Source organism: Euprymna scolopes, chromosome 18 (assembly GCF_053919585.1).
Source record: "Euprymna scolopes isolate OS-2025 chromosome 18, ASM5391958v1, whole genome shotgun sequence".
NCBI lineage: Eukaryota > Metazoa > Mollusca > Cephalopoda > Sepiida > Sepiolidae > Euprymna > Euprymna scolopes.
In genome coordinates, this window is record NC_136499.1 from 73,922,918 (window position 1) to 73,942,404 (window position 19,487).

The 19,487-nt window shown below is 32.8% G+C and overlaps 1 protein-coding gene across 3 annotated transcripts in view; it reads right to left on the minus strand.

Moving 5' to 3' along the window:
* Positions 1-2,084: 2,084 nt before the first annotated feature.
* Positions 2,085-19,487, minus strand: part of LOC145297661 (uncharacterized) — a 996,083-nt gene continuing 978,680 nt past the window's right edge. For all 3 annotated transcript variants that reach the window (XM_080143831.1, XM_080143830.1, XM_080143833.1), the window contains 2 exons: positions 15,309-15,465; positions 2,085-3,782 (listed from right to left, as the gene is read on the minus strand). In XM_080143831.1, the coding sequence (XP_079999957.1) occupies positions 3,439-3,782; positions 15,309-15,465 (501 nt within the window). In that variant the 3' untranslated portion in view covers positions 2,085-3,438. The remainder of the gene's footprint in view (positions 3,783-15,308; positions 15,466-19,487) is intronic.

The window sequence follows — 19,487 nt, forward strand, 5'->3', positions numbered from 1 at the left end:
ATCTTGTCAACGAATTTCTAATCGAATTATATATCAAAAACCGATAATAATTAAGTCTACTACTATTAATAATGATAATATAATAATCATAATAATAATAATAATAATAATAATAATGATGATGATGACGATGATAACGATAATAATCATACCTTGTGACATGGTATCCAGTATTCAATAAACATTATTGGTTTGAATAAATTACATACGATTAGTCATTGATGAAACTTCAAGAGGGAAGGGGAAGGCATGGGGGCAAAAATGGAAACTTCAATATCACTATGAGAGTGCCGGAATTTTCAAACATTTAATTACAAATAATAGGTATAAAGACACAAGTTTATATTCTAACCCAACTGTATCCTTTGTTGGTTTTGTTTTGTTATATATAGTTTTGCATTTATATTGTTTGTGTCTGATTATATATATATATATATATATATATATATATATATATATATATATATATATATATATATACATTCATTCATACATACATACATAGATACATACATACATACACATCCTCAAACACATATGTATACACATACACACATTTTGAAAACACAGTAGTCTTACTGTATTTTTTTGTTATTATTTTGAATTAAAAAGTTTTCGTTTTTAGCAAAGAATGGTTACATGGGTGAGGACAAAAATAACATAAAACTTTTACTCTTATATTTTTTCCATCAAGTAAAAAATATTACATTAGTTATATAAATTAGCATTGGTCAAAAAAGATTATTAGTTTGTATTTCTGTATTTTCTTCCTTTTTGTTGATCCATTTGTATTTTTTTAATGAAATCATACACACAAAATGGCTACCCAGTATATCCAACATTTCTCAGATTTTTTTTTTTCATTTCAGTTGCTTTCCCCAATGGGAAGATTTAAGGAGTTGCAAATGAGAGAATTTGAATTTTTAATAAAACAATCAACAAACAAAGAAGGACGTAGATGACAATTACTTTTCTTTTTCTTCTTTTGTCTTATTTCCTTTTTGTGTTTTTTGTTTTTGACGTCATTTAGTTCAGCACCAAGTGGGGGCCATTGTTTGTGGTACAAGTGAAATGAATCTTTTTTTCCTCCATGAAATATTCATATAAAAAGCCAATCTGGGTGCCTGCCATCATCCTGGATTCATACAGTTTAAAACAATACCTGTTTTTTTTTAAAGAAGAAGAAAATTTATCTTCATCTTTGACAGATGTTTTTTCTTTCCTTTCTGGTAATTTCTGTCTCATTTTTTCCTTCTTATTCTGTATTTCTGTCTCCACTTCTTTTTGCACTTTCATTCATTTCATTTCATTCATTTTTCTTCTTCAAATAATATAATCATGTTTTATTCATTTTTTTTTTTTTTTTGCTTTTTAATTTATATTGAACAAAAAAAATGCCTCTCGGTTGGCACCTATTACGTCAATTGCTTGGAACAAAATAAAACAAACAAAAGACATGAACAATTAATTAAATACAGTTGATATAAGATCTGTTCTCACCTAAACAGTTTTTTTTTTACCAAGATTTACCAAAAACACAGGTCTTATTATGACAGAGACCTAAAAATGTACATTGGAAATATACAAAAGAATAATAATTTTGATAGTAATAATAATAATAATAATAATAATAATAATAATAATAATTTTGATGGTAATAATAATAATAATAATAATAATAATAACAACATAAAAATCAGGAATGGGACTCAATTTCTTAATGCAAAGACTCAATTCAGTACATTATTTTTTTTCATTGCTTTGTATTTTTTCCTGCTATTTTTTTTCTTTTTTTTTTTTTGGTTTGTTAATTTTGCGAAAGCAGTTAATCCACTTCATTGGTCATGTTGAATTTGTGGTCAGTAATTATCTACCTACCTACCAATATACCCATCTATTGGATATGTATATACATACTTATGTACACTCAGGCATTCAGCACACATGCTCACAAACAGTCATAAATGCATATATACGTATAGATATACATGTGTATACATTTTTTTTTCAATATTTATACACCTAAACATATATGCATATGGATATATGCATTAATGTTTGTACATAGTTAAATACAAACAGAAGTGTGTGTGTGTGTGTGTGTGTGTGTGTGTGTGTGTGTGTGTGTGTGTGTGTGTGTGTGTGCGGGTGTGTGTGGATCCACTCACTGAGCTCACTCATGCATGTTTTCGGGTGTCTATAATATTTAAACATTTCAATATTGTTAAGAATTAAATTGGTCAATAGTCTGGATCAATCTATCGATGACAGTTGATCCATCGCTGGATTGCAAACACAGATTTTGTTTAATGAGATAGGAGAAGCAGTATGAGGAGGAGTAGGAGGATGAGGAAGAGAAAGAGGAGGCATTTTCGTTTTATTTCATCGGATTTTGAATGATACTTGGGATCTTTTTTATCTGCATATTGCATACAAACTGATATCATAGGTGCAATTCCATTATTATAAGACATATTCCGCCCCCTCCTTACTCTGCACCCCCTTTCCTACCCGAACCCAACAAATATTTCATACCTCTTTCTTCGATTATGTTGGGGATTCATGTTATCTGTAAATATTGCATTCAGCATTACTCTCTCACATTAAAAAAAAAAAAATGATCTTTTTCAAAATTTTGTTTGAGAGGCCGCGCGAGGCAGTTGCTAAAATAAAATTGGATATGTTGCTTCTATTGAAGCAACAGTAAATGAAAAAAGTTTTTATTTTTATTATTTTTTTTTTGAATTTTTTTCCCCATAAAAAAGAGAAGATGTGAGGGAATAATTCAGTGGGTAGTGGTGGTTGTGGTGGTGAAAAATTAAATTAAAAACAGGATAAAAAAAAATTCAATGGTAGAAATACATATAAAGTTTGTCTTATCTACCCTGGGAGTAACCCAGGGAATTTTTTTTGGGGGGGTGGGGGGAGACATTAGTCTCCTGATTCTTTCTTACTTTCTTTCATTCACTCTTTCATTCTTTGTTTTCATTTGCCAAATTTTGGTTTCTTTTATTTTCTGGTTATTTCTATAAAAAAATGCCTTCTTGTTCACGGAATAATGGTTTTTCATTTCTGTTGATGATCAGTATATAATAATAGTCACCGGATGGGCAGACATTGACTATCCAACAACAACATAACTCCATTGTGTATTATGTGTGATTGACGAAAATTCCCTGATGAATGTTCTGTCCATTTGGAATAGTCGATTGTACAAACTGTAGGAAACTGTAGGTACAAAACGATAAGAGTATTTGTTGTTGTTGTTGTCGTCGTCATTTGCTCCCGTGGTCACTAGTGGATTGCTTAGACAAGCTAGTATGGCCACTGTATGAACCCAGAACTCTTACCATTGCGCACGAGAGACTGGAGCCGTCCAGGATCATGTACAAAAAAAACCCCAGAAGGAGGCATATAATCTGTGATAGATTCTCCTAGTTACATTTGTGATTCTCGTACATTCTCTTCATTGTCTCCAAGGTATACGCCGCTCTCGCTACTCTGCAACCAAGATGCGCTACGGTGCATGTCTTTCACGGTACAGTTGTGGTGCTCGGGCCAGGGGGAAGATGAGCTCGTTGTCTGGTAGATCCGAAGAATAGGGACCTTGCTTTCATGAAAGACGTAATAGTTTATGACCTGCGCCACCGCATGACTCAGGAACATTCCGCATGCAAGAAACAGAAGCAGATACACACTATGGAACACCATCTGTCGGCTCGCTACCTCAGTGCTCGTAAGGTTGTTTTGGAGGAGCTGCACCGACACCTCCTGGATGATTCCTGGAAGATAAAAGATAGAGAAAAACGAACGTTGAAATTAAAAACCGATTTTGCTTTAAAGAAGTACAATTTTTATAGTTTACTTTTAAAAAGGCTCGATAGATTAATTGCAACTTATTATAATATAAATCAAATAAGAAAAAATATGCATTTATTGAAAGCAACCTTTTCAAAAAAACTCAGTCTCAAATTAGATTATTTTAGCCCAATGGTAGTGTGAGTACGGCACAATCACGTTGACACACTAGTTCTCGCCAGATCACCGAAGTTAAGCAACGTTGAGCCTTGCCAGTACCAGATGGGTGACCATTTAGGAAGTCTAAGCGCTGTATGTACCTTCTGGGAAGGTTTGGCGTGGGACCAGCACCCTCACCCGGTAAAAAGAACTCAGACGCTACAAAAGCATCTACAAAGTTGTAGATGGCCTATGCCCCTTAGGGGCTCAAGGCTATAGATGGATGAAATGATAGAGTAGCCTTTGTAAGGATTTCTCTCTCTCTCTCTCTCTCTCTCTCTCTCTCTCTCTCTCTCTCTCTCTCTCTCTCTCTCTCACCTGTATTTAATTTTGTGAAGACAATGTTGCCTGCATGAGGAGTCTACTGTGAAGAAAGGGTTGCGAAATTTCTAAGCACACCTAAATCAGCATCGTTTATTTCAGTGGCGAGGAGGAGTCTAAGATGACTAAAAACAATGCTGAGATATACAGAGAGCACATACAGCACATGGTATTCCCAAATGGTCTCCTATGTTAGTATTGACTTGATGCAACGTTGCTTTATTTAAAACTATTATTCAGTAATTAAATTGGTATGTATCCAATCTGATAGTGCTCATAACTAAACTTGTTATTAATAGAGCAAATATATTTATAAGTTATTTGGCATACACTGAAAATACTAATGTCTTTCATCAAAACCAAGATATTAGTTAGCACACTCAAGTCAACCAATCGGTTAAAAATCTGTCATTGCCTGTATATATATGCATATATACTAGATAAAAAAGAACAAGTTTCTGTTTACACATGCAATAGGGCTTCCGTTCTGAGTGATCAAAAGACAGTTTCCAATACGTTCATATCACATACACCCTCATGCTTCATGTTTGAAAAAGATGTGTCTTCTAGCGCATCCAACCTGAAAGACTGGTAACTATTGACATAGATGTCAACTTAAATCAAATAGTCAACTTTGCTACAACCCTGAATGTGCCGCTGCAATTGCACATAGAAATCACCATTTTAATTGCTTTAAACGAAACAGATGCTCAGAAAATGAAGCCGCCTACAGTTTGCTAGTAAGCAACCAATGCAAAAACGTTAGAATAAACACAATAGAATCTTTTGTACTAAGTGTCAAATTTAAAGTAGCTGAGCAGAGGTTTGGTTCCCACGAGTTTTGGTGCATAACAAACAGGGTTCTAAACATATGTATAACTTTCATCCCAATCATTATCAATAAACCTAACATGATTCCATCACCTTCCAACAAAGCCAAACTCTTTGCTAAGAAATTTACATCATGTAGAATAATGGCCGCTTACTTCCTGAATTTCCTCCCAGTGACATCCATATATCTGTTCAAAATATTGTCAGACTTATCAAGAACCTTGATTCTAGCATAGCAAGTGACCCTGACAAGATTCAAGACATTGTGCTCAAAAAGCTGCACCCGGAACTAGCTCTTATATTAACAAAGTTGTTCAATCGTTGCCTTATAGAAGGATGCTTCCCAACACCTTGGAAAACTTTGCCAGTCTGCCCAGTATTTAAAAATACATAGGATTGGTCTTCTGTGTGTCATGAGTAAGTTGCTTTAATCTATGATGAATAGAGAAGTTGTCAACTATCTAAACAAAAACAACCTATTCAGCAACATGAAATATAGCTTCCATTTTTAGCCATAAATAGCTGATGTGCTGACGGTAATATCACTCATAATCAGTGAATCTATTGATAATGCTTTCATTTCTAGAGCAATAGCTCTTGACATATCTAAGGCATTTGATAGGATTTGAGATAAAGGTCTACTTCATAGGATTCTCAGCTATGGAATAGCTGGAAATGTTCCCTCAAGTATAAAATCCTTTCTCTCTGAAATGTTTATTAAAGTAGTTGATTCGAAGCTCCCAAGTATTAATTCTGACGTATCTCAGAGATCCATTCTGGGCCCAATTCTTTTTCCTGATCTTAATCAACGGTCTCCCAAATCACATTCTTCAACTTTTCATTGCTATCTATGCAGCGGATACTACTACTTATGGCAACACTTCAAAGGCTGACAAAGACCAGGATCTTTCTGATTTTCTCTTCTCCAACATTGATCATGTCGTGCAATGGGATAAGAAATGGCTAATTACTTTTAATCCATTCAAAACCAAACTTCTATCTTTTCATCACCAACGCTCACATCCCCACTTTGCCTTAGTTGAAATGAACGATTCTTGTTTTGAAGAAGTACCCTGTTTTGACAAGCTTTTGGGACTAACTTTCACCTTTAACCTGAAATGGAAGACCTACATCAGATCTGTTACCAAAATCTCTGGAAAAAATGTAGAATTGTTCCACTGCTCCAAAAACTATCTCATTCCTGACACAATCCTCTACCTATACAAGAGTTAAATACGTATTAAGATGGCATATTGTTGCCACATCTTGGGTGGAGTTCATAAGAGTATCCTTTCCTTTGCATTGTCTTCAAAACTTAGTGACCAAGAACTTTTTTGCCTCCCTACATTCCTCCTTCTCACAGGGAAGATATTGTGAATCTGTCCCCGTTCTATCCTTACTTTTATGCTAAATGCTCTACTGAGCTCTAATCTATGGTTCTTCGCTATAAAACGTTCACAACAAATACTCGCCTACCTATAACAACTGTAAACAACTAACCTTCACCCTTTATTTGTGCCTAAAATTGTGTCTGGGAGTGTTATTATGCAGGTTTTGTATGAGAATGCGTGTGATAAGTATTGAAAATCGATAATCAAAAAAATCCAATTAAAGAAGGAAGTCTGACTTTGGTCAAAGTTAACACTCTTATATAACCTAACATCACAAGTGCATTTGAGAAGTTTTATCACCACACAATCAGAAATGTCTAGCTTATAAAGTCAACTGTAGGTTCTTTTATAAGACAGAGGTGCATTCAAAATGAATGTTTCTGTTAAGAGCACAATCGAACCTTGACTTTTACATTTGAAATATTAAGTGAAGCCATAATTTATAGATAATTTTATAAAATCTTTCTTATCTTCATCAATTATCTCCCAAATCAAATTCTAAGTTCATTCATTGACATATACACAAATACTACAATCTATGGCAACACTTCAAATGCTAACAAAAACCAAAATCTCAGTCTCTATCCTTAGATCTGGAGTATGTGGTGCAATAAGGTCAAATGTGTCTGGTTAATTATAATGCACCCCAAAACCAAGCTATTATCTTTTCATTATAAACTCTCTGATTCTCACTTGACCCCAATTAATATGAATGGCTCTCATCTAAAAGAGACTCCCTGTTTCGATAAATTCTAAGTTTGACCTTTACTATTGACCTGAAATGGAAGACTTACATAAAATCTGTTGCTAAGGTTACCAGAAAAATGGTTGCATCATTTTACAGCTCCAGAAGGTATCTAACTCCCAACGCAATATTCTACTTGTATAAGAGTCAAATACACCTTAAAATGGGGTACTCTTGCCATATCTGAAAGGGAGATGTTCGGAGCACCCTATCTGGCCTTGATAAAGTTCAAAATCGGCTTCGAATCCTAGTAGGTAATGCCCTTTTCTCTTCCCTGCAACCTCTTTCCCACAAAAGAGATATTGTGGGCATCTCTCTCTGCTCTATCGTTATTTTCATAGCAAGTGCTCGTCTGAGTTCCAATCTATGGCTCTCCCCATTGCCAAACTTTCACAAAAAAAACACTCATTTAGCTACAACGACCATCAAGAGTTTCCTCCACTCTCTGCCTGTGCCTCAATCTTAAGGCAAATTCCATGAACAAAGCTTTTTTCCTAGAACTGCACGTCTGTGGAACTCTGTTCCCCTGGACTACTTTCCAACTGACAATAATATAGTCGACTTCAAGTCCAATGTAAACAAGTTTTTGTTAAGTCACCCCATAAATAATTCATTCCCATGACTAACTATTAACTGTTGTCTCCATGTCTATGTTCCCTTATTAACACTTATCCTCGGGTGGCCTTTGGGCCTTGATAAGTTGTAAAAAAAAGATTTTTACAGTGCAATGTAGACTACAATGCATTCTGGACTAAGTCACTTCAGGAAGGAATTAAAGCTTCCTCTTAGTACATTGTGGAGGGAGGGTCCCTAAGTAGAGCAGGCAATCAATCAATTTGATTAAAAAATAGGTGATTTCACTGATTTCAAAGACAATAAAAGTATGGGAGGATGGAATATTCATTGATCCTCATATAAGAGAGAGTGAAATATTTATTAATTTTCTCTGCTATGCATCCATGATCTATATACAATAGATATATTTGAAGAAAATATATATATCTAAATAAAATATATATATCTGAAATAGTGATTAATCAAATCTAATATGCTGAGGATGGGAATTTATATACATTTTCAAGCTTTACTTAAATGTAAATTTGTTAATAAAAGTGAATTTTCTAAAACAGACATTTCTTTTTTTTTACTTAGGGGTAACCACTTATCAAGACCCAAAGGCCATTCGAGGATAAGGGTTAATGAATGTAAGGTAGTAATGAAGTAATCGTTAATGATGTAAATTGGGTGGAATTTGATTATTTATGATGACAACAGGAACTTGTTTACATTAGATTTGAAGGCTACTATGTTGTATTCATGCAGGAAGCACACCACCAGAACAGTGTTCCAAAGGCGGGCAATTTTGGGAAAAAAGCTTTGTTAATGGAATTTGTGTTTACATTTAGGCATAGATAGAGGGTGAGGAATATCATGTATAGTGGTTTTAGCTAGTCTAGTGTTTTTTGTGAAAGTTTGGCAAAGTTTTGGGGACCGTTCAGATGAGCACTTAGTATGAAAATAGTTATAGAGCAGAGACAAACTCGTGACGTCTCTGTGGGAAAGACGTTGTAAGGAAGAAATCTACTAGGTTTCGAAGCTGGTTGTGAACTCTATCAAGGCAGGATAGGGCGTGCCAAGAAGTTCCTACCCAGATGTGGCAACAGTACTTCATTGTAGGGTGCACCTGGCTCTTATACAGATAGAGGATTACATCGGCAGTGAGATACTTACTGGAGCGGTAGAGTGATCCAACCATTTTTCCAGCAATTCTGGCAACCGATTTGATGTATGTGTTCCATTTCAGATTAGGGGTAAATGTCAGTTCCAGAAACTCGTAAAGACATGGGGTTTCTCCAAAACTAGAACCATTCATTTGGGGGCGAAGTGGGGATGAGAACGATTATGATGAAAAAAGAGAAGCTTGGTTTTCGATGCATTAAAATTAACAAACCACCATTTTCCCCATTGTACCACGTTCACAAGATCAGAAGAGAGAGAATCAGAAAGATATTTGTCATTGCTGGCCTTTGGCTATAGATTGTCATGTCGTCTGCATAAATGTCTATGAATGACCTAAGAATGTGATTTGCGAGATCATAGATGAAGATCAAGAACAGAGTTAGACCCAGGATGGAACTCTGAGGGACACCAGTGTTAATACAGTGAGTTTCTGATTTCTGCCCATCAATGACTACTCTTATAAGTTTATTAAAGAGAAAGGGTTTTATAACTGAGAGGATATTTCCAGCTATTCCATAGCTGGCGATCATGTGAGGTAGACTTTTATGCCACACTCTATCAAAAGCATTTGATATGTCAAGAGCTATTGCTCTAGAGACAAAACCTCTGTTAAGCGATTCTCTAATCCTGTGTGATATGACAGTTTATACATCAGCTGTAGATCTCGCAGAATGGAAACCATATTGCATATAACTGAGCAGGTTATTTTTGCTGAGGTGGTTGACCACTTCATTGTTTATCACAGATTCCAACAACTTACTCATGATGCACAGAAAACTGATTGGTCTGTACTGAGAGGGAGATGATCGATCATTGGAATTTTAAAATAAAGGACCGACTGATAAAGTTTTCCAAGATGTTGATGAGCATTTTAAGGCAACGTTTAAACAGCTTTTTAAGTATAGAAGCTAGTTTTGTTGAACTTTTTGAGCACTATGACTTGAATGCCATCGGGCCAGTTGCTACACCAGAATCAAGGTTTTTGATTAGCTTGGCAACATCATGTACAGAAATTTGTATGTCACTTAATACGGGGGGGGGGGGTAGTAGGCGCCTCTGATTGCAAAGGGTAGAATTTGGCAGAGTTTTGCTTTGTCAGATACTGATGAGATTACCTCAGGTTCCTTGATGATGGTAGGGATAGAGAATACACTTCTGTTCAGGACACTGTTTGTTATTTACCAAAGTTGTGTGAGCGAAGCCAGTGCTCTGCTACTTTAAACTTGACGTACTGAATATATGAATCTCTTGCATTTGTTATTACTCTTTTACAATGATTGCTGACAGTCCTAAAGCTGGCTTTAGTTTTACAACATGTACTATGCTGGAAGCAACGGGAATAGTGATTTCTGTATGCAATGACAGCGACACATTCTGGATTGAAGCACAGCTGGCTTTTGGGATTTTGCTGGAAGTTTTTGGAGAGTATGAAGCGGTCTATACCTACAGTTAACCATTCATTCGGGTCTGATACTATAGAGGACACATTCTTTTTGAACATGGAGTGAAGAGGTAGATCCGATATGAATATTCAAAAGTCATTCCAGTCAGCCATAGAGTGTCCATACACAGTATGATGAAGAGGTACATCAGAAGACTGATTACATTTTGTTTTTATCTTAACTGAGACAACCGACGGATCGGAAGATCCCAATGAACACAGAACGGATGATGATCACATGTCAGGGCAATTAAGAAACAGGTCAAGGAGACTTGCATATTGTCTGTCAGAGTCGACTATACGGGGTGGGTTTATGAACAATTTGCGTTAGGTCATAGGCATTCGAGAAATCATGACAGTACCTCCCTTCATCATCCATCTTGTTTGAGTGGACTAGCCGTTCAACGTTGTGAACAGTGAAGTCTCCATAGACGTGAATGTTAGTTAAGGGATAGGTAGACAGAATACGGTCATTTTTTTATGACTGGAATGACCTTCAATGATAGCAACTCCGCTGTAATAGGGTCAAGAGAGAGCAAATATGAATGTTGTACTATGAGCAAGTGCTACTCTGAAGTACATATAGGGCAAATTAGGATTTTCTCTGGAAATGTCCTTACCACATGGAAAGCCACCTTTAATGTAGGCACATATTCCATGCCCATGACGATTTCGGGTGTCAGATTTAGATGTCAAATTTGAATATGTAGTAATCGCAAACTCATCTAGGAAAACGGTCCGTTCAATGCCAGTTTCGCACAGGTTTAGTCTGGTTTAGTCCCTTGTAATTGGATTTCAACCTCTGGATAGTTGGAACGTAAACCCCTGATGTTAAAGAAGAAAATTGGTAGTGAGGGTCTACGTTGGGAGTTAGAATTCTGGGTTTAAGCTTGATTTTTTTTTCTTGTGATTTTTCATTTTTTGAGGGTTGAGAGATGTGGAGAAGATCGGCAGTTGTTTGAGCAGAACAGAGAAAAAAAAGGAACGAAGAATGATTTTAGCAATCATGATAAAATAAAGCTGTAACAACTACCCATTAATATGGCATCGAAAGGTCCTACCAGAAGCTACTGCACAGTTCAGAATCCATTCAACAAAAGGCAATATAACAGCCCCAGTACTTTGCACCTGTTTATTGCTTATTTCCTGAACTTGATGATAATATTTGAGATTTAAAAAAGATTCTGAAGATTCAAAGAACACACCATGTGATCATAAACACCTACAGATAAATGCTCATAGTATAAAGTATACCCATATGCACTAGATATTAGTATTACAGTAGTATATTGTGAGATAAGTAGACCCGTTATTATTATTACCAACATATGAGTTGCAGAGACAACTAAACTCATGTTTGTAAATAACAATATATATATATATATGCGAAATTTTCAATCAAGTTTTCATAGGAGAAAACATATCACAATCATGTTTATATGTACGATCGTTCCGGAAATGATATCCTTTTATTCATTCGATATTTACAAAAGAAATCCATCGAGAAATAAGTAAAATATTTCTCATCAGCGTAAATATCTATTTATGCTGATGATAAAATTCTTTTTTATAACTGAAGTCTTTTGAGAAATATTTGAAGAAAATATATATATCTGAATAAAAAGTGCTACGTCTATTTCTATTTAACAATTTTAGGCTTCTTTTTCCATCCTTATACAATTGAATTCTATTTTGTGATTATAAACTTTTTAGCAGTCGGACTATGTAGGTGTTAAGTGAGTGGCTTCCGGGCCTTGATAAGTGGTGATCACTGTGGAAAAAAAAAAAAAAAAAAAAAAGTCTGCGATAGGGTAAATTAAAATTCGGGGGGGGGGGAGGATTTAAACTGCATTCTTTATTTTATTTATTTTTTTACATTATTGTTTTTGCTCAAAGCGTCTTTAGACTATATACTGGGTTTTTAGATATGTATGGCTAGGTTTCCTTCCTCTTATCTATTTGCCTTTCTGGTACCTAAGGTACTTAAGCTTTTATGCATTTTTATTCTCATAGCATTCATATGCTAGTTAACATGTCGCAGAATAGATCTTGTAATATTGTTTAATTTACTTATATATATTAATAATATTCAATTAATTTATATATATATATGTATATATATATATAATATTCAATTAATATATATATATATACTAATATATATATATATATAAATATATATATATATTAGTATATATATATATATATATATATTAGTATATATATATATATATATTAGTATATATATATATATATTAGTATATATATATATTAGTATATATATATATATTAGTATATATATATATATTAGTATATATATATATATTAGTATATATATATATATATATATATATATATATATATATATATATATATATATATTAGTATAAATAGTAACCATATTAAGCATAAATTAGATAAAAGTGATAAATAGGGGGTGTGGCAGAAAAACCCTACCGAGATGTTTTTCAGTTAACCCTTTTCAAGATTAACGTTGGCAACGGGGACTACTGCACTATTTAAAAACGTGTCCAAAAGACCATAAATTAATAGCGACGGTAAAAAAGGGAAGGAAATTGTATAGGGAATAGGAGAAAAAAAGAAACAATCTCAGCGAATACTCATAAGTTCTAAATTATGGGTATACTCTCTTTGCTTACACAGAGATGGTTGGCAAAAATTAATGGATACAGCCTCGAGAATTTTTAAGTGAATTCTCGAGTGCGCTCTGTGTAAAATATATTGGTCTTCTTTTCGAAAGTTTCTTTTTAATGTTTATGCTTAAACTATAGAAGAAAAAAAAACAAAAAAAAAGCTAAACCCTCAGCAATTAATTATGACACTATGTTCGGTGTTCTTCAAAAGTGTTATAAAATTATGTACCCATAAAATCTTTTTATATATTTGAGAAAAAGGTACAATATATATATATATATATATATATATATATATATATATATATATATATATATATATATATATAGTGAGAGAGAGAATAAATGACAAAAATTTATATTACAAAATTTATGATGTTGACCATCTTATAGTTTATTCTGTTAAATCAGTTGACTTATACAATTCTTGACAGTATCTGTTTCGTCGCGCAAAATCAATCATTTAATTATTATATCAATTAGTGAATTTATTATGCCCTTAACTCATCAGAAGAAATAGCAACAATCAATCCGTCAAAAGGAGTTAATATGTAATTTGACATGGTGAAAATCCGAAAATTGGAATAGAAGCTGCAGTTTCCTTTATATTTTTCATTACGCCATATTGATTTTAATCAAAGTCATTAAACCCAACTGTTCGTACTAACAATTTAATTAATTTATGAATCTTCTACCAAAACGCTCTATTTAATAATTAGTAAATTTATTAATTCTAAGTTATATATACATACTTATGAAAATAATATCAACAAAATATAAATTAATATACATGCCCATATATACGAAACTATATATGTATTCATTTTGCCAGAAACATTATAATCTCCCTACTCTTTTAATATTGGCATTCAACTTGTAACACTTTGCAGAAAGAATTGTTTTCAGTCTGTCTAGACCATTTCCTGTCGTAATTATTGAAACATGCACGTGTTGAAATCTTTTTAGGCTGATCTTAATTTTTAAAAATTAAGACTGAAACCGTCATTTCTAATTAAGCCAACCATGGGGGATGACATGTTGGTTTTTCTATCCATCTAATTTCTCGAATCCACTCAACTGGCGATCAACCTATCTTGGCCTACTGCACTATCAGCAAAAACAATTTCCATAATTTCAGCTGTGTTAAAAATTTTCCAACCGGACTAATTAGATTTAAATTTAGACTTGATTCTTTATACAGATTTATTTTCGCCTTTGGATCACATTTGAAAGAGTCTTCATACAAGCTGCAATTTTATGCCTGGTTCAGTTTTATTCTAGTGAAGAAAATAGTGATTTCAACTTAGCATTAAGACAATGCCGTTCTGTAAAAATATTTTCGGTTATTAGTATATGAAATAAGAAAATATAAATGAATAACATCAACATATTTTTTATGACTAACATATAAATTTTTTGTTTCATTTTACTTCACTCGAAGTTCTCAAAAATCAAGGGGCCTCTTCCGAGGAGCCAACGTTTGATCTCTATATGAGATGCATAGATATTCAACTATTCCTTTAAATTCGTTTTTACCTCCCAAACGTTGAGTTCGTAAACAAGTGAAGAACATTACTTTTCCCCTCACTAATTGACAAGTTAAATATGTTATAGTATATCTTTCTTGTGGTTTCAGAATTTGTTGGATTCTAGGACAAAAATTCATCTAATCTGGTGGAATATCTAGTTTAGTTCTGTTATTATAGGTAACATCACTTGGAGAAGGTGCACCATTACTAGTATAAGCCAGTATTGGTTAGCCGTATTTGAGCTTTGAATTCTATGCTAGTGTGAGGAAACCATACCAAGGAGATCTTATTTCAGCTGTGAATAGCATGTTCCTCTGAATATTTAATTACGGTTTCCCTATAGGGGAAGTATTCTCATTCTTGGTTGTCCTGACAAACCCTTTTACAAAGAAACCTTAAACATTCAAGGATAGTAAGGGAGGAGGGTCATTGATCATTCTCTGATCAGAGGTTTTAATATTTTGAACATCGTAGCATCAATTACTATAGACTCATAATCAAATGCATAAGATTTATAATTATAACATTTGCATCTCAATGTAATTTTCAGGTAGAAAAGGGTGATGATTGTTAAATATGAAATTTATGTGTAAAATATTTGAGATCATCAAATAAAGAAAGAAGAAAAGGGAGGCTCACCATCATAAAATTGTGGCTGGATGGACATGAAGTTACACGAGGTAATAGTGGTGGTAGGGAGTGATGGCGGGGAGCTACATGATGTGTGTGATGATGAGGATGATGTGTTTCCCATTATGTTGCAGATATCTTCCAAAACTCGGTCTAAAAGCTGCCTCTGTTCAAAAGAAAACAAAAATCAAAATACATTTTAAAAAATCGAAAAGAAAACATCATTCCATACAATTTGTTGAAAAAAAAATGAACGTTAATCGTTTACTCAAATATTTAATATACAATTTTAAAATTGGTCACAGTTTGATAACCTTTTACCTATTTTTTCTCATTTTTCTTATAATTCTTATTCTTATTTTTAGTTTCTTTTTTTCTGGGATTTCAGTTCGGAAGATGTAAGTTGCTCTGAACAACCTTTGGAATTGCATAATGATAATGAACTTATAAAGGTAAGCATGGAAACAAATCTAAAAATAATAATGCTGAGGTTATTATAATATTACGGAAAACTAGCAAGAAGACTCGATGTTGCTCGAAATTAAATCAGGAACAATATTATGTCAATCATCATTATGCATGAACATAATGATGATTGACATAATATTGTTCCTGATTGAATATACATTTTTTTTTTAAATTCTTTTCCCGCTTCGCCTCCTTAATATAATTGAAAGAAAATACAATTTTAGAAAACTCTCTGAATTAGTGTCTTATATATATGGTTTAATTTTCATTAAAATCGGAAATATGTATTTGAAGTTTTTAGGAGGTTCTGCCCTTTGAAGAGCACATAGAGATACAGCACACTGAAAAAGCATATACGGATACAAGACCACTCCCATTGTGCTACCTTACAAAAATTATAGATATGATTTAAATTTCATCAGAATAAAATATATTTTATGTTTTTAGAGGGGTCTGCTCTCATAACCCTTTACAGCTGCATTTAGAGATTCAGAAGCACATCCATTGTCTTGTTCCAATTTTGATTAAAATTAATTATGTGATTTTGATTTAATAAAATATCTTAAGAAAAAATTGAAATTTAGTGAATCTTTTTAATCTCGATGTCTAATGACCATTAATCAAATTTAATACAAATCTGAAATATTTGAATTTTTAAATTATAGGTTGCACTCATATTCTGCCCAGTAAACAACCTTAAACTAAAATTTGGAGAATATGTATGAATTGATATCTAACACAATGTATAAATTTCACAAAAAATATAGGCTTCTGTATTTTCATAAGGGTCTTCTACCCCTTTTTGCATTCTTTGCATAATACTAAACTAAACTAAATATACTCAACATTACTCACCCTTACTCCTAGAAATTGTGTTCCAAAATCCATAATCAGTTGGGTTATATATATGTTTATATAATCTGTATTATTATGTAAAAGGAATTGTGTGTGTAATCTTCTAATTTTGAAGTTAAACATAAAATATTCACGAGTTTAATAAAGTAAAAAGAACAAGTGATTTTAACCAAAGTTAACATCTTACACAGCATAAAATCACAAGCGCATTTGAGAAGTTTTATTACCACACAAGCTGAAACGCCCGACATGTAAAATTAACAGTTGGTTCTTTGGTATGACAGAGGTGTGTTTGAAATGAATGCACAATTATACCATGATATCTAACTTTTTCATTTCAGACTTAAATTGAAGCTATTATCATCGCACAGGCTACTGCTAGTACTTATATAAAAGATTAGCAATATCACTTCTACGATATATATATATATATATATATATATATATATATATATATAGAGAGAGAGAGAGAGAGAGAGAGAGAGAGAGAAATGGGGGTTCAGAGAAGAAAGGATGGGGCCAACAAAATTACAGATTCACTTCTGAACCATAATCACCTCAGAGACACAAAGCCGTTTTTTAGTGTGAAGAAAAGAATGATTACTCCTTCACCAAAAAAAAAAAAGGATAGAACAAATGAAGCGTAGTATTAAAACAAGTACTATATTCTATCTCTAACCCAGAAGTCAAGGAATTAGGGTTCAATTGAACACATAATATTAAGAAAAGGTATGAACCGGACTACTCACTTCCACTAGTTATAGGGGAAATGATAGGGTAATCAAAAACCCCAAATCTAGGAAAAGCAACTCGTTTTAATGACGGCTCTGATATAAAGCAGAAACGGTTTGAAGCCGGACAAGCTCAATTGGGTCATACATGTGAATGCGAAGATTAATGGAGATCCAGGGACTTGAACATGTGTGCTGCCCCAATCATTAACTTTGGAATAGATGGATGTATGTGAAAAAAAGGACGGTCAACATGTCTAAAAACGAAAAAAAGACAAAAAACTAAATGTCCATTTTTTTAATAACTTTACTAGCTCTTCCTGCCCGATGTAACCCGGATGTTTGTTAATGCTCGCTTATTAATACACGAAGGATTAAAAAATAATTTAAATCCGGAATAATAAAATTTCCTAGAATTAATTAAAATGGTAGACTTATTTTGTAAAAAGCAGAAAAGTATATAATTATATAAGTAATTTTTTTTACTTTTTGCCAAATTAAATTTTTAGTTGTAGGTAGAGTTTTTATGTATCAAAGTAATTCTGCAAAATTGATGACTTGCTTTCTAAGAAAGCAAAATACATTGTAATGGATTTACTTTATTTCAGTAAAGCAATTGTTGTAAATATATTTTTTCTGGGATTTTTATCTTACGAAGTAATTTATTTAACTATTTGAGTTGTTTTCTAATAAACCTCAATCTGTTTCCTTTGATGGAAGATGAACAAAATATTAGATTTTGATCCCAGACTGAATGACTAGGAATCACAGAAGATTTATTTTTTTGAACAAATTGCAGTTTCTACATGCTAAGAAATGAATCGAAATTTTACATTATCTCCTTAAGAAAAATTATTTTTGAACCCTATTCTGAACAACTATACTGTTATGTATTAAAAGTTTTGTATGTTTTAAATCAAGTAAAACGATACATATGAAAGAGTTCGTTCTATGTAACAAGATAATCAGTAATAGCTATAATATGGAAAATATTTGCGGACACCACCCGATCTTGAAGAGGATAAAGGTGAATTTTTAATGTGGGGGAAGATGTGGCTCCAACGAAAAAAACTGAAAACAGAAATAGAAATTGCCTCCCCTTGAAGCAAGAATAGAAAGATATTTCATTTTGATCCTAGGTGTTCAACATATTAAAAAATCACTTCAGTGAAAATATCTATATTCTATGTGTTAAAAAATAAATTGAAAATAGATACCTGTTTTGGAAATGTTTTGATGGGTGGCATTTTGTTTTTTTTAAATTTCGTCTATTTATTATTTATTTATTTATATATATATTACTTGCTTCTAAGCAAAGTGCCACAATACGTACAAAAAAGTTTATTTTGTTTCGTGAGATATATCGTCATCAATAGCTATGGAATAGAATGTATTTTTGGACAACACTGATATTTGCTTGACAACGAACATTTTCAAACTAACAAATTTATGCCCCAAACCAGTTGTTATGGCAACTATCCTAACCGGTGTAATTGCTATTCGCTTTAAAAGACATTTGTTTTGTTTATGTGCTACTAGTTCAGCATCAAAGGCCTACACACTAACAAGTGTAAACTCAAAACCAGCTTCTATGGCAACCATTCTATCAAGCTCAAATGTTACCTGCTCAACATCAAATGGTTATAAACAATAAGAAATGTACGCTTACAACTCAATTATTGTTACTGCAATGATTTTCTTAAATATCTGAAGAGAAATATTATTCATGTTCTCTCCATTTGTTTATTTATGTAAAATACTCTGATGTGTGTAAAAACTGTGTATATATTTTGTACAGATGGTTGCATAATGTATGAAGTTTGCAAGCAGACTATAATTAACGGAATAAGATATATCCTAGAAGAAAGCGAATAATCACGAATTTTAACAATATATCAAGTATTCGCCAAATTTTTCCTTTCCCTCCATAAAAAATATCGACTTTGTCTCAAAAACTCTGCATTCTATTGTATTCTGCTTCTACATTGATATATATATATATATATATAATATATATATATATATATATATATATATATATATATATATATATATGTATGTATATATATATAATTATTTATATACGTGAAGTGTTTGTGGATAAAAGTAATCATATACTATGCTAGTCATACCA